General features: G+C 40.2%; 1 protein-coding gene across 1 annotated transcript in view; it reads right to left on the minus strand.

Annotated features, from left to right (window-relative positions):
• DYNC1I1 (dynein cytoplasmic 1 intermediate chain 1) overlaps positions 1 to 15555 on the minus strand; it is a 344009-nt gene that overhangs the window by 73653 nt on the left and 254801 nt on the right. The window contains exons 10-13 of the mRNA XM_068549982.1: positions 12136 to 12282; positions 8053 to 8166; positions 5434 to 5567; positions 1609 to 1753 (exon numbers count right to left, since the gene is read on the minus strand). Of these exons, the coding sequence (XP_068406083.1) occupies positions 1609 to 1753; positions 5434 to 5567; positions 8053 to 8166; positions 12136 to 12282 (540 nt within the window). The remainder of the gene's footprint in view (positions 1 to 1608; positions 1754 to 5433; positions 5568 to 8052; positions 8167 to 12135; positions 12283 to 15555) is intronic.

The following is a 15555-nucleotide window of genomic DNA, read 5'->3' on the forward strand; positions in this document are numbered from 1 at the left end:
CACTTCATAATAAGCATATGGACATCTTCATTTCTTTCTACATCTGAATAGTACTCCTTCATGTGGATGTATCATACTTTTGATTTTTCCAGTGTCCTATTGATGGACTTTTGGGGTTTTTCCAATGTTTTGCTATTCAAGGTAGTCTTTGAAGAAATATCCCTCTGCACAAGTCTTTTTCTTATTTATTGCTAGTACATCTTTGGCATAGAATCCTAGAAGCGGGAATTGCTCTGTCAGTGAGCAAATATGCATTCATTATTTTTAGATATTGCCAAATTCCCCTCCATTAGCATTGTACCGCTTGCATTTCCAATGACAATGTATTAGAATGGTTGTTTTCTTTCGGTCTCCTCACAGAGTATGTTATCTTTTGGATTTGTGTCAACCTCATAGTTGAGGTTTCTCAGCTTGGTTTGAGTTTGAATTTCTAAGTGTGGTTGTTTTTCATACAGTTAAGAGCCAATTCTGTCATCTTGACACAGTCCTCTCCATTAATACCCCGGAAGCCCTATACGCAAACAATTCTAATTTTTTCCTATTTCTTGAGTTGTTACTTTTTAATCTTTTTTTTCTACTTCCATTTCTCCTGTTTATTTCCTAAATATTTCTCTTTCTCTGCATTGTGTTTTAGCATTTCTTTTAAAGTCCACTCCTTGGACTTAATAATCGTTGTTCTGATTGCAACTAGGTCCGTATGAGCAGCCCAAAGCGCTCCCTCTGCTTCTGTCCCAATTATCAAACTGCGAATTGTGCCTCCCAGCCACCTTAAATACAACCTGTACATCACTCCTCACCAACATGCGCCTCCTTGGGTGTTCTCCACCGCAATGAGTGCCACCACAGATCTCCAGTTGCCCCAGTCTTAAACCTGGGTTTTTCCTGCTGACTCCCTCTCTCACCTTCCTTGTATCAAATCAATCACCAGTTTCTGTGGCTTTTACCTCATAAATGATTCTCAAATCCATCTACTTCTCTCCATTCCAAACTACTGATCTAAGCCACTGTCATTTCTTCCCTGGACTCCTGCACCTTCCTTCTAGGTGGCTTTTTCTAGTTTTTCTTGCTCCCAAACATGGTCAGAATTACTTGTGAAAGCACAAATAGGATGGTGCCATTTACTAGCTTAAAAACCATCAAGAACTCAAAAAAACCCCAAAACCCAAACCCCCAAAACCAAGAAACCCAAGTCTCAAGTCCTGTATTTCCATAGGTACAGATGTATGTGAGTAAGTACTGCAATGCTCTGGACACTCAACACTAAACTGATAGCAGAGGGTACCTGGGATGGAAGGCAATGAAGGCAATGTCATGGGCAGGCTAAGTATTGGTGAAGGAGGACCCGTTTTATCATTATTTGCATTGTTCGAATTTTTACAATTAAGAGTGTTCTCCAGTATTACTTATATATGTTAAAATAAATAAAATGGACTGAGAAAGTGAGGCTTAACTAGCTCTGAGGCAGGTCAGGTTCACCAGAAGGTTGTACAAATTCCTAATGCCAGGTCTCCTGGAAGAGACTTCAGGTTCCCTACAACTCCTCCCAGGGGACAAAATTGTCCTCTTCCCCTGTGTATTACCTGGGAATGTAAATCAAGGTTTTCTTACCTTTGTGGTCCACAGTTTGACGGTCCAGTCAAACGACGACGTGACAAACAGGTGTGAAAAGTCGATTGGGCCCACTGCCATGTGGCAGTTAATTCCTGTCACTGGCCCTTGGTGGCCTTCGAAGACTTCCCCAATACCTGCTTTGCTGCACAAAGACCACACAAGAGCAGAGTTTCAGTGACCTTCGCAAAGCACTGATTACTTTACAAAAACTAGGCTTGTTTCTGCGTGATTACTTCTCCGTAATTTAGCACAGCCATAAACCATCAGAGATGAAACCACTTTCACAGTTACCCTGAGAGAAATGAATGCTATACTACTCTTGGTGATTAAAAAAACAATATGGGGCGATAACATCTTTTTAATTTTCAGAATTTAATATCAAATTTTTATCATTTAATCCTTTTTCAGGAGTGCCTCAAAGCCCATCACTGTCGTTGCAGCTGCTTTGATGCAAAACACATACAGCCGGCCCTCTATAACCACAGACATGGAGCCCGCGATATGGAGGTCTGACTGTACTGCGCCGTTTTATAGAAGGGACTTGAGCATCCTCAGATTTTGGTACCTGCAGGGGCTTCTGGAACCAATTCCCTGTGGATTCGGATACCAGGGGACGACTGTACACTCAAATCTCAGAGCTTTCATATTTAAAATAAGATGATTCTACTCTTGTGGTGACTTTGACACAACTCCCATTTTAACTCCTTTCGGGGAGCCTATTGGCTATAAAACTCCATATATCCTTGAATATTTGCATTTACCCCTTTGAGAAAAAGTTCTTAAACTAAGCTGACATACCTGAAAATGTAAAACTTTGCGGAAACCCTTGTCACCACAAAATAATAGGCAAAATAACTTAAATGTCATATGGAGAAAATGATGTTTTCACTGAAAGCGGAAGAGTAATTTACAAATCCACTAAATGTAAATTCCGTAAGGGCTGGTGCCTTGTTTAGCATGTAGTAAGTGCTCAATAAACATTTGTTGAACAAAACAGCAAAGAAAGAGGCAAGCTTATGCCTTTTTCCCCAACAGGAGCACATTTGAGAAATGGCGATACACAGTTTGAAAGTTATCCGCAGACATATGTCATTTATTTAACTAAGCTGGGATTGTTCCCAGCCCCTATTATCCCACAATAGTCTGCACACAATCACACCCAATTAGAAAATATACCAAAATGGTATATTTTAAAAATTCATGTGCACAACGTTATACATATGACAAATACAGAGGGATTGTGGAATCTATATATTATGTCACAAAGAGTGAAAATGTATTAAGTTATTAAAGAATGTGGGCTTCTGGAGCAGCAGTAAATGTCAGTGTGCTAAGCAAAAATTTGAAATCACGAGCCAAGTGCTGCAGCATATGTTCCATGTAACAGGCACTCAAAAATTATGCCTGGTGAAACTGCTAACAGCAGTTCCACACGTGATCATTTACATTTGTTCTAGAGAACATGAGGAACTGATCTTTGAAGTGGCCCCTGGTGAGACTCCATTTGCTCTTAACAGCATCCTGAAAGGGTTTATAGGGTGCAAAATGAAGAACTTATTTAATTTATGGAAGTGGATTTGCACCTTTTCCATGTTAGGTGAAACACAGAAATTTCGCACCTCTCCCCTGTAGCCCTATATGACCCACTTAAGATCACTATGAAGCCCAATGCCTATGACTTTACAACTCTACTGAGATCTGTATTTTATATTTCAGATAGATGGACCAATGTAAACAGCAAAATCAAGCTCATTGTAAAATGATTTGTGGTTTGTACCTTAGGTACCCTTCTTTTGAACCACAGTGCATCTTCTGTGGTGTGTGCTCGAAAAGGAAAATAGCCACAGAGCAAAAATATTTACCATGTAAATGGTTATTCACATGAAAGAAAATTTTTTAAAATCTGAAAGTTATCAATGAACATGTGCTATAGCCCTCACAGATAATTAAAGCCTTGGGTTAAGTCAACTGAACCTGTGCCCTGTCGATTCTAAAAAATACATAGATAAACCTGGGAGTTTCTGTTATGGCCCACTGCTGCTCTCTGTGCCTCTCTCATGCCACTAACGACATTCTACCTGTCTTGCAGATTTGTGTGCTTACCTTTCCCACCATCATCAGTTTCTTGAAGATAGGAACAGGTTTAAATGATGTCTGCATGCCTGGCAATATCTAGCAATGCACTTTGCTGACAGTAGTTGTGCGGTGAATGTTTCCATGAATGAACAACTCTATCAGATCTTCCTATGCTTTCATAAAACTGATGTGTGGTTTTAGCCAATACTTATGAAGTAGGACTACTGGGCATGGAATTATGAGGCACATCTTCCTAGTCATCTTTTACTCATGTGAGCAGGGAAAATACTGCTTGTTTCTGTGGAGAGCACAGTAGGAACTTCACAGCCTGTATTGTGTGAATGGAAGAATCATATAGCTGAGCCACGGATGCCTGTTATTTCTACAAATCACAAATACACCAGAGTATGAACTTGGAACAATTTCTGGTTCCTCATTCAATCTAAATAGCCTGTGATGAGTGCAAGAGATGAAAAATCAATTGAATTAGAACTACTAAAGTGAAAGAGAAATAACACACCAAGGTGAACACAGTGAACCTTTCAAAAGCTGTGAGTCCATTCATTAAGTCTTGCATGTAATTTTATAACCCAGTCTAGATTATTGAATTCCACTTTTTCCTGAGATTTTTCCAGGAGCATCTGCCAATCTCTCAATCAAGACAGAATTCTCATCACCTGGAATCTTGATTCTGCCTTATGTATCTCATACTATTTCAGCCTCTGATTGAGAGGAAGGGCCCTAAGGCACTTCTCTATATTATTTGGTTATTGTCATTCTTTATTCCCCATATAAATTTTTAACTCCTCACTTACTATGTGCCGGGCACCAGGCAGGAAACCAATGATGAAATGGAAATAGTTTAGTAAGAGAAAAATGGCAGATGACTGAATAGTTGAAATAAAATGTGATGAATGCTAATGTAGAAGTGATATGAAAATATATAAAACAACAAACCTATCTGACAGCTTGTAGTCCTATCCCATTTATTCTACTTTAATTTTCTCCATAGTACTTATCACCTTAAACCACATATTTACTTGTTTATTAGTTTACTATCATTCACCCTCAACCAGAATATGAACTCCAGGTCTGTTTTGTTCCTTACTGCATCCTTATGACATGATGGTGCCTGGCACATGGTAGGTTCTTAGGAAACATTCCTTGAAAGAATGAATGAATAAAGGGAATGAAAATGCTACAGAAACATAAAGAGGGAAATGATTTCTTTGTCCAAGAGAGTCAGGAGAGGCTTCAACGTGGAAAGACCTTTGTTCTGGCTCTTGAAGGGTGAGGAGGAATTAACCAGGCCAAGAAGGGAGAAATACCAGACCCAGCAGGAGAAACCGAATGTACAAACTCACAGAGGTGTGGTGGGATCAGCCATATTGGGGGATGGGTGCGTGGCTGGAGCCTGAAGCCTGAGGCTGGGAAGGGGCAGGTAGTCAAGGGTGATCAAGAATCTTCTAGGATATGCTAAGAAGCTTGGACTTTTTTCCTTCAGGCAATGTGAACCATCAAAGGCTTACAAATGGCTAAAGCCTTACAAAGGCTTACAAATGGCTAAAGGCTTACAAATGGCATCCTTATAGCAGAAGGATGCTATAAAATAGTGAAGACAGGAGGCTGTGATTTGCATTTCTTCAGAAATGCCTTTCTCATAATGCAAGGTGGTTATAATCCAGAAAGCGATAACAGACTTTTGGAAACGCAGAACACGTCATTGGTAAGAAAACAGAAACTCACCTTCCATGACGACAGGCCGTGTAGACTGTACCCTCCTCGCTGCCAACCACGAAGTTATTGACGTCTCCCGTTGGGAAAGCCATTCCGGTAACAGCCACAGGCTTGGACTTATTGTACACCAGCTCCATGCTCTCCTACCAAAACATGGCGTGGTTACATTCCCTCTGTCGACTCCTTGCCATGCCAAAGATAGCACGGAAAAATCATTTGACTAAATCGTCTGTTTGCTTTTCACACAGCGTTACAAAAGACCCCGGCTGTGCCAGAAACCACGCTTTACTGCCCCTGACATTCATGCTTCTGTGTATCTCTGGTTTCAGGCCGGCTGTATTTCATCAGTGTGTGCTGCTGCTTCTGAAGTCAGGCAGAGATGACAGGTGAGAATTTTGAAACTAATGGTGCAGAAACTAAAGATAATACTGTAATGGTTACACTTGTCAGCCCCAGGCTTTAATACAACACACAATACCCTTATATTTACAAACATTTTCAAAATCAATTGTTCGTGAGAATACACTTGTATTAATATCAGATGTACTAAGCACGTTTGTCAAAGCAGGAGTGTGTGTCCTCCACAGACTGAAGCCAGAAAGTTGTCACTCAGGTCATAAAAACCAGATTTCAACAGGGACTAGATTTCATGAAGGGCAGACACTGGGTGTGTAGGCTCTAAGCCTGCAAAAAACAATGTTTAAATAAGTCTTTAAAATGGTAAATGAGAGTCTTTATTTTATCTAAAACGATTTTCAAACTTGGGAATTCAAGTGTATTTTAAAAGACATTCTGCTGAATTAAGTTTACCAACAGTGAAGAATAGTTAAGTATAACTAACATCCTTGACTATTTCTGGCTATTTACATCAAATAGCCTGCTTTGTGCACCTAAAGTAACTTTAAAAAAAACATTCTAGGGGATCATGTCATTCTGTTTGGAAGTTTAGTCTTTTTTTATGCAAACAAATAAACCTAGTCATCGCAGCTAAGGAGTCCATAAATCGGAAGCACATGCTAACAGTCTGGGAAGTGCAGGCCACATGGTCATGTGACATGCTTGCAGTGTGTGAGATCCAGACGCAGCGAGTGCTTTAGTGAGGGGATGCTATGATAGTGTAATACAGAAAACTGGACCATCCGGTGGTCTGCTCCATGGCTAAAATTAGCAGAGGGAAGGTACAGTCTCTTGGTCACCCACGTGGGACAGAGAGGGAATAGGGCAACTGTTGTCTGTTCCCATGTCTGCCTGCCATCCACAGCCATGCCACGAAATGCTCCATCTCTGTGCAGAGACAGGCATCTGCGGGCATGCCAAAACTAATAAAAATGGTCATGTAGCCCCCGTATGACTGGCTTTAACCTAAACAAACACACATTTAATCAGCAAAATGGGCAATTAAAAATTCCTAATTAGAGGGTTCACTCATATCTGTTTGCTTTTAAAAGAAAACAACATATTGCTGAGAAATTTAAGACAAAGCTATAAAATACCCACACACATCTCCCAACTTGTATAAATGTTAAAGATCAGCAAAAATAGAGGAACTTAAATTGTAAGGAACTTATTAGATCTCCCCCCACACTAAAATTATAAAAAGAACTTCTTTAGTCTTAGTATTCTCTTCAACTGTATTTTGTGGAAACTTATGGGAGGTTCTTTTCGGTTTCCACATTTCCTTACGTATACTGAAACTTCTAATGTCTTCTAAAATTGTGACAGAGACATTCCAGGATTGTTATTCCAGAAAAGGGAATAGGAATGTTAAAATTGAGAAGTCTCTCCTAGATATCTCTTACAATTTTCTTGATGTCTCCTCACATTGTCAAAGGCTGTAACAGGAAATTCTTCTCTGTTTTTAGCTGGAGGAGAGTGAAGTACTTTTATCCCCAAGAAATGTGGAAAGAGTATGGATATGTGTGTACTTATCTGTGGATGTAAGTGTTGCCTTCTGTGTGTGTGTACATACATATATTCTGAAAGTTGCATTTAGATGCCTCCCCCAATGGTCTCTTCCACTTCTGCTTCTTTGTTTAGCTCCCATTACTGTAATCAGGAGCAGTCTGGAAACCTTGGAACTTTTTCATTTTCAACTTCTTGTTTGTTGAGCAAGGAATGGCAGGAGCCACCCTAACAAACATTCCAGAGGAGAAAACAGATGGTTGGACAAATTCTTCAAACACACAAGGCGGTTGTCTAGGCTACAGATACAAGCAAGGGCTTGGATTTCTGTTTTGCTGGGATACCTTTTCTCCAAGGCAAGGACCCATCAGGGATCTCTCTGCTGAGCTCCAACCCCGTTCATATTTGTTTAACAATGCTGCAGGGTAAGTACAATTCCTACCACAGCCAACTTCCATAATTACTATGCTTTAAAATGGATTATTTCATTTTCACTTGAAACTGACCTAAGGATTAACGTATTACAATAATTACATGATTTGTGGTAAAGGAAATGGGTTTTGGCTTCAAGAGGAGGCTGCTGAAAACAGGCCCCACTCTTTCAAGTGCACACATTGATTTTAGGTCCTATAGGATGTGAGGGTTTGGCTTTTAGGAACTCTGTTCCATTAGGCAGGTATCTCTTTTAACCAAGATGCTCTTATGCGTAGGGGAAAACAAACCCACCTGTGGAGTGGAGAGCATGTCCAGGCTCCAGGAACACATTTTACCGTCGGTAGAGACAGTGATGAGGTTATGAGCATTCTGGGTCCCAACAACATTTACACAGTACACGGGATGCTGCAGAAACATAAACATGGAGGATCAAACCCCGGTCCAAGAGGAAATGCTTACATCTGAGTGTCAAACACATTACTCTAAAACAAGGATTAAGGAGTGACATAATCCCACAATAATACAAGCTTCAGGTCATTTGCCACTTTTGATTTGAACCTGATTTCTTTTTAAAAGCTCTGGCAGCAACATGTCGTAGTGGAAATACTCAGAAAGCTTCACCTTGCTCGGTCAGATGCAGTACAATGGAGCTGAAGCAAACGGGAGCCAATGAGGACTGATGGGACAGAGGTGCACAGGGAGGTGAAAGTGTATTACTTGAATGAGGCTCCGCCACATAGTCTGGCTTCTAAGCTCACCACGAGTGACGGAAAAAGACAGTCTTCAAAAGGGTAGAACAATTGCCTTTTGGAAGGAGTGTTACTAACTCTGGAGTTTAGTGCCTTATAGCCACCGTGCCAAACATTTGTTAACATGCTTTATACAAAGTGGTTAATATTCATCAGCCTCTTTGATTTGAGGGAGAGATACTGGTGGTGGAAATTATTGGCACAAGGAACCTAGTAAGATTAAATTAGGTTTTTTTATGTTGCTGTAAAACCTAGGATTAATGATAGATTTATTTTTCAAAATATTGTTTAGGGTAGTATGGAGGCTTAGATTTGGCCAGGGCCTTGAGAAAGGTCACTTAAACATCCCAGGAATCATAAGCAAGATGTTCTAACCTTTTGTCATAATGCAAGAAGGTTATTCTACTCTGTAGAATCCTAAATGGTAGGCTAAAATCATTTGCAGCTGCACATTAAATACTAAATGGAAGGTTAGCAGAAGCACAACCTAGCAGTAATTTGGGTTAGATTTCAGGCAGCTTAGCCATCAGTGGCCAAACCACAACTCAGTCGATGCTTCTCTGTGCAAACAGCTGACAGTCTGAGTCTCTCTCTTGATGAGTTACTGTCCAAAATACCTAGCCACAACAACAATGAAACAATCTCTAATATTGGAAAGTTGATATTATATAAAGGATGGTTCCCAAACTATTATTATCATATAAACTCCTGGTCAGAAGGAACTGTAATAATCATAAGTATAGCTGTTCATCTGCCTCTCCCAAGAGGTGGTCCAAACTCTGCTCAAACACCTTTCTTAGCCAGTTTTAGCACTAATTCTTGGGCAGTTCCTCCTTCTACCCATGGGGATGAAGAAAGCTCAAGGAAATACTTCTAGTGAAGTGCCCTCTGACATCATATACATCAGGTCAAATAATACATATGGATTGTTCTTATATTACCCCTCCTCCCCCCAGTCTTGTCTTGCTCTGACCAATCATCACCCATTCCTTCAAATGCGTTGAGGACCTGGTTTTCAATACCTTCCCCATCCTGGACACTCTCTTTTGAATATGCTATCTTTTGTCCGGGTTCCCCTTCCAGTGAAGTTCTGCGAATGAAACCTAACCATCTACCTACATTCTGACTAACTGAATATAGAAATACAGGGAGCATTGAATTGTCACTTCTCATGTGATTAAAAAAAAAAAAATGCCTGTATTAATGCATCTTAAGATTTACACTTGCTTTTTTGGCAACTGTGTCACCTCTTTTACCTATGCTGATGGAGAGTCAACAAAGCCCCTATGTCTTTTTCACACCACGTTCCTGCAGAAACCTTCAAATGGATCAGCTCTAGTAGATCTGGACAGTACAGCAGAGATCTGAAATAAAATATTCTTCTGATCAGGTCTCTAAATACCAAAAGGACCGACTGGTCGTGGGGCTGTGGACAATGCTTTTTCCCCAAGTCTCTGGTGTATGTGGCACGTACAGCAGCGTACAAACTCAAGGGTGAGTCACGTGGCGTCCTAAGCTCTTCATGCAAATAAACTGGAAGAATGGATGAGACACATTCTCGCCTGAAAATGGCAGACTCAGTAAACTGAAGAATGAGAAAGCAAGGTCCAAACATTGTTATGAGCCCCAAATCTGCCTAGTGCTTTTTAGCAAGAGTCCAATAGGGTTTCTTTTGTTAACCACAGAGCATCAACACAAATCTCCAAAACCCTAATGGATCGGGACTCCTAAGGGTGGGTGTAGTAGGGAAAGAAGGCATCTAGAAGGATGTAGAGAGCAAATGCCCTGAGAAGGAATGTGTGTGGTAGCCCCTCCCTGGCTTTAATCAGTACTACTGGCCTGTGCTTTCAGGAGTAATCAAACTCAGTTTAAAAGAAAAGAGAGATGTAAAGAAACCAGAACAGAAGCAGACACGTGGGCATGCCTACTTATACACACACACAAACACACATCACTCTGCTTAATGGAAAGAAAAAAGCAATGGTACCGCTCATTTTTCCAGTATAGAAGCCAGATTGTTTTTATTTATTTTAGGAATAAACTTACTGTGTGCCAGAAGGTTTTTGCTTTAATTAGGATTTCCTGTTGTCCCAAATGCATATGTGTGGTGGGTGTGAAAGGAAATTAGTTAGTAATCTGTGGTGGGACTCTTTTTCCTTAACCACTTTGGATCCTGGTACCAATCAGCCAGGCATGAGTGGAAGTTGAAAGACAAGTCACAAAATTAACTGTGCTCTTTGAGCTGTGGATTCAACAAAACACAGCAAAAGAGAAAAAAACTGTTATTTTATTTTCTAACAGAAATAATGTCACTCTGTTTGACAATAACAGTATTTTCATTGTGAAGATCACATCCTAAGCTGCTTGGAAAAGAGATGAATACTTTGGAAGAGCTCCTGCATTTGGATTCTCCCCAAAAGCTTTGTGCTAAATGTTCTAATATCTGGATTTATAACTTTTTGACATTTCAGGAGGTATGCTCACAAACACACCAGATATGCACATAGGGCCAAGAAATGGCTTCGTGCTCCTTGAGCAAACACCTGCATCAAGCCCGTCTCCTCCTGGGTCACAATTTTCTGTTATTAGTTTGGAGAAATGGGGTAGGCAAGAGCAATTTTCCAAGATTCCCAAGAACTAGTTTCACCTGCATGTGTGTTAGGCCCAAGTCAATCAGAATTAAGGCTGACTTGGTATTTGTCATTTCCCATCGTCGATCTTACAAGGGTGGAAGAATTTTCCCCTTCATGGTCTCAGCTAAAGCAGCTAGCAGTTCTTTTTCAAAGCTAGATGGGTTTTGAGGCCAGCAGATGAAACAAATGAGGCAACCACATTAAGGAAATTGAAACAATAGCAGAGCTGTATCCTTGGGCATAATTTGGGCATTTCAGAGAAAGGACATCAATTCCCCTGAATGTCAGGGTAGCAGAGATTGATGGAGACATGCCTGTCTTCTTATTCCTCCTAACAATTGCTAAACGCACCTGTCATTCTCTTAAAGGAAATGACAGACTAGTTGTCTTACGAACACTATACTGAACCTCTTCTGCTAAATTATGGGTAATGGTTTTGAGATGTTGACTTTTAACCCTAGGGATTATACTGTCACTGTAGACTTTATCGTTGAGACTTACACCATGCATTCCAGAATTTAAAGTCACAGCACTCCCTCAAATCACAAGTGGAAAAGGCCTGTTGGCAAAAGTCCCATATGCCATCCCTAGACAGAAAGTGCCTACTCTTTATGGTCTATTTGAAAATATGAGTTTCCACCTTATGATGTAAATGTGAAGAGTTTCTTTGGGAAAACAATTTCACAGATGCTTCTTCCAAGGTTTCTCCCTGTGGCATTTTTTAGTTTTAAGCTATCCTCCCTGGTAGCTTTTGGGACATCCAAAGAGATCCTTTCTATGTGTTAAAACTTGTAGATCGTTAAGAGAGTCCTCTAAACCCAGTGCTTCCTTCATCTACTTTCCACTCGGCTTTCCTTTAGTCAGTCAGGATGCAATCACTGTAAGTTAGATACTTCGAAGTTGGAGTTACTAACAACAGCCGTACTTCTGTCAGTTATCCCCTCTTTCAGGGCTTGGATGGCTGACCGGGATGTGACAAAACCTTGACTTACTGTGTGTGCAGCAGCCGACAAGGGTGTCCGCTGGACTGGCGTCCTCCGATGACTGCGATTATCCCACAGGACAATCTGGCCCGAGTAAGTCCCACCAACTACCAAGTTGGGATGGAAACGAGCAAAGCAGACGGACATCACAGAGGACTGTGGGAGGGAAGAGGAGAAAGGCATCCTGTGAAATGGTTAGAGGAGGCTTGTTTCTTCCTGAAGAAACAACTGCTCATCACATAAACTCAGCACATCCTGGAAAACACAAAGCAAATGTTAAGCGCACAGTGTGTAGGACATTTTGTACACAGACACAGAATTTCCCTGGAGAGGCTGGCCGATGTTTACTCCTTGAAACTTGAAATCTGAAGTCTCGGCCACGTCATCAAATAGGCATAAACCCTGTCTTACGTACATCATTGTTTTGTGGTCTGTAAAGCTTGGTTTGTGGATATTTCCCATTTATCAATAAAATCACATCAGAATTAATATTAATTCTCCATTAGTCTTTACAAAACAATTCTTTATTTGAGGGCATGTCCGCATCAGTGTACAGTGTTGGCAAGGCTTTGAGGACTTTGAGACTGGGTACTTTTTTTTTCTTTTTGGCTTAATGCAGACTTCTAGGAAGTGTACTGATCTCAGACTGATCCAACTGGTTCCTCCCCAGATTCCCTCGCCTCCCATGGGCATTCTCCTGACCTTTATCCTGCCCACTTCAGACAATTCTCAATGTTATTCTTTGCCTATTTTAACAAACAGTCAGAAATGGATTTCAGTCCAACTCTGCCATGGCCTGTCATAGCATCATGAATGTGGTTTCTAAAATTCCACAGAAGACGACTGGGCACTACATTTTATAGGAAATTACTTAGCTGAGCAAGAGCCATGATCCATTTAAAATCAGACAAGCTGGCTGTTCCACATTTGCTAAGAAGTCCACTGTGATTCCTGTTGTGCTTTACATGGTTGCATTTACACACGAAAGTAACTGTTTTTAATAAACACACTTCACCCTTTCAATTAAATTCAACGAGTGATCTTATGCGTAAGGAAGGCATTGTACCAGGCAGGATGGGAATACAAAGGTAGTCATTGCCCTCGACAAACCTGTGCCCTAGGAAAGAGAACTAAAAAGCATGCATTCGATGAACATGCTGCCTAGTCCATACCTTTGTATGGAATAAGAAAAGGTGCCTCTCTGCACAACATAGTCACGTGGGCGTGTGCCCTGGCAAGTGGAAAGTAGATTTTTGTCCTCACTTGTCCCTTGGGTTTGAGATGCTTACGCAGGTCACAACTTGCACACACAAGCAGCAGCCCTGAAGGTGATATGGGCCATGACTAGATCATAGGAGCGTGTGTGTGTGTGTGTGTGTGTGTGTGTGTGTGTGTGTGTGTGTGTGTGTGTGTGTGTGTGTGTGTGTGGTGGGGAGGTGAGAAAGGTTTGGTTTAGCTAGGAGAGGGGAAAAAAGAGGGGAGCGGAAAGGGTGGGATGCTTAGAAAGACCTCATGAAAGGGAATGCATCACCCTTGATGTAAATGTGGAATGTTCAGCAAGTGGACAGGAGAAGAAACAGTGATCCCTGAGAGATGGGATGATGGGAAGACAAGACTGGAGGCTCCAGAGCAGAGGCTGGTGAACAGCCACAGTCTGGTTTGGCTGAGAAGGAGCTTGCATGGAAGAAGCAGGGAGTAGGAAATGTGACTGAAGGGCTCATCCGGGCCAGACAAGAGAAGACCTTGAATGGCAGGGACTGTGTGGATTGTTTTCTGTGGGCAATAGCGAGAAATCACTGCTTTCTGAGCAGACAGAGAGAGAGAGACAGGATCAACGGTTGTAACTGATAAGCCAGTAAAGCAAAGAAGTGACTGAAAAAGAAATGATGACCTCTTCCTGACTGGGAAGCTAACTGTCCATTAAAAAAAAAAAAAAAATCAGATCTACTATCAGCCTAAGGCTAGTTCCTAGTCAGTCTCAGATTCTCTGAAGTACAATAAAGCATGTAGACTATTTTTCAATGTCATGTTTTCCTAGTCTGAATGATTCTCAATTCCAATTCCTTGCACACGATTCAATGGGGAACATGCTTGTGCCCCAATCTGGTTTTCATAAAGTTCAAGAATAACTCTCAATAATGGTACTGAATTAAAGAAAAAGAAAATAATGCTGGTCAGCTTCTTGTTTTACACATCTCACAGAAACGATTCTGAGCTTTCAACTGATGAAATTCTTATTCTGCTTGAGCTATGTTGGAGACATTTTCTTTGAAACTTCAGAAAGACTTAAAATTATCCAGGTGATATCAGCAATTGAATTTACCAAAGCTCCAATGGATATGAAGGAATGTCATTAAATTTGAAAAATCCAGAATTAAACCACTTAATTGCTTTTGTGTTTCACTTAAATCTCAGCAAATACTGCTCCAAACCTTACACAGTTTGTTAAGAGACTAAACTACAGAAAAACAAACAGTGGAGGTATTTCTACAAAACAGAAATACATAGTTGGTGATCAACCAGAATCCAACACCACAAGGTTAGAACTTAATTCCTACTTTTTCATTCATTAGTGTGTCCACTTTTCATTCATTCATTAAACACACAGTGCTAAGTACTAACTAAATCATTTCAAAAAACGTTAAATGTCAGAAAAGCACCCCCATCTCGAATTCAGAATTCTCTTTACATTTGATAAAAAGTCAAATTATTGTGAAACAGAAACAGACTCATAGACATAGAAAACAAATTTATGGTCACCAAAGGGAAAAGGCTGCGGGAGGGATAAATTAGAAGTTTGGGATTAGCAGATACAAACTACTATATATAATATAGATAAGAAACAAGGTCCTACTGTATAGAACAGGGAACTATATTCAATATCCTGTAATAAAACATAATGGAAAAGAATATTAAAAAGAATATATATACATGTATAACTGAATCACTTGCTGTACACCAGAAACAAACACAACACTGTAAATCAATTACACTTTAATTTTAAAAAGTCAAATTAGTGCTAAAAAAAAAAAAAAAAGAGTAACACCACTTTGGAGCATCAGAGTTCTGCCATTAGAGTCTACTTTGTTTTGCTTCAAACCAATCTTTACGATACCTCCATGAGGAAAAAATAGTAGAAATACTTTTTATTTTATATTTGGAAGATTAGAAATGATGGAGAACTTGTGATTCATCAATTGCACTTATTTTTTTAAGCTCAGTATGTTAATTATAGTAAATATTCTATGTATTATAGACTATGTATAAATGTTAAAAATAGATCTCCAGGGTATGCCACATTTGACATAGTACTATTCATATGGAAACTCTAAGGCAGTATGATCACAATTATCTAGATGTAAAGTTTAGAATTTAGTCATTTCTTGAGATGTTTCAAAGTACCCTGATGTTTGATTTAATGGTAGCAAA

This window comes from Eschrichtius robustus, chromosome 8 (genome assembly GCF_028021215.1).
Source record: "Eschrichtius robustus isolate mEscRob2 chromosome 8, mEscRob2.pri, whole genome shotgun sequence".
Classification (NCBI taxonomy): domain Eukaryota; kingdom Metazoa; phylum Chordata; class Mammalia; order Artiodactyla; family Eschrichtiidae; genus Eschrichtius; species Eschrichtius robustus.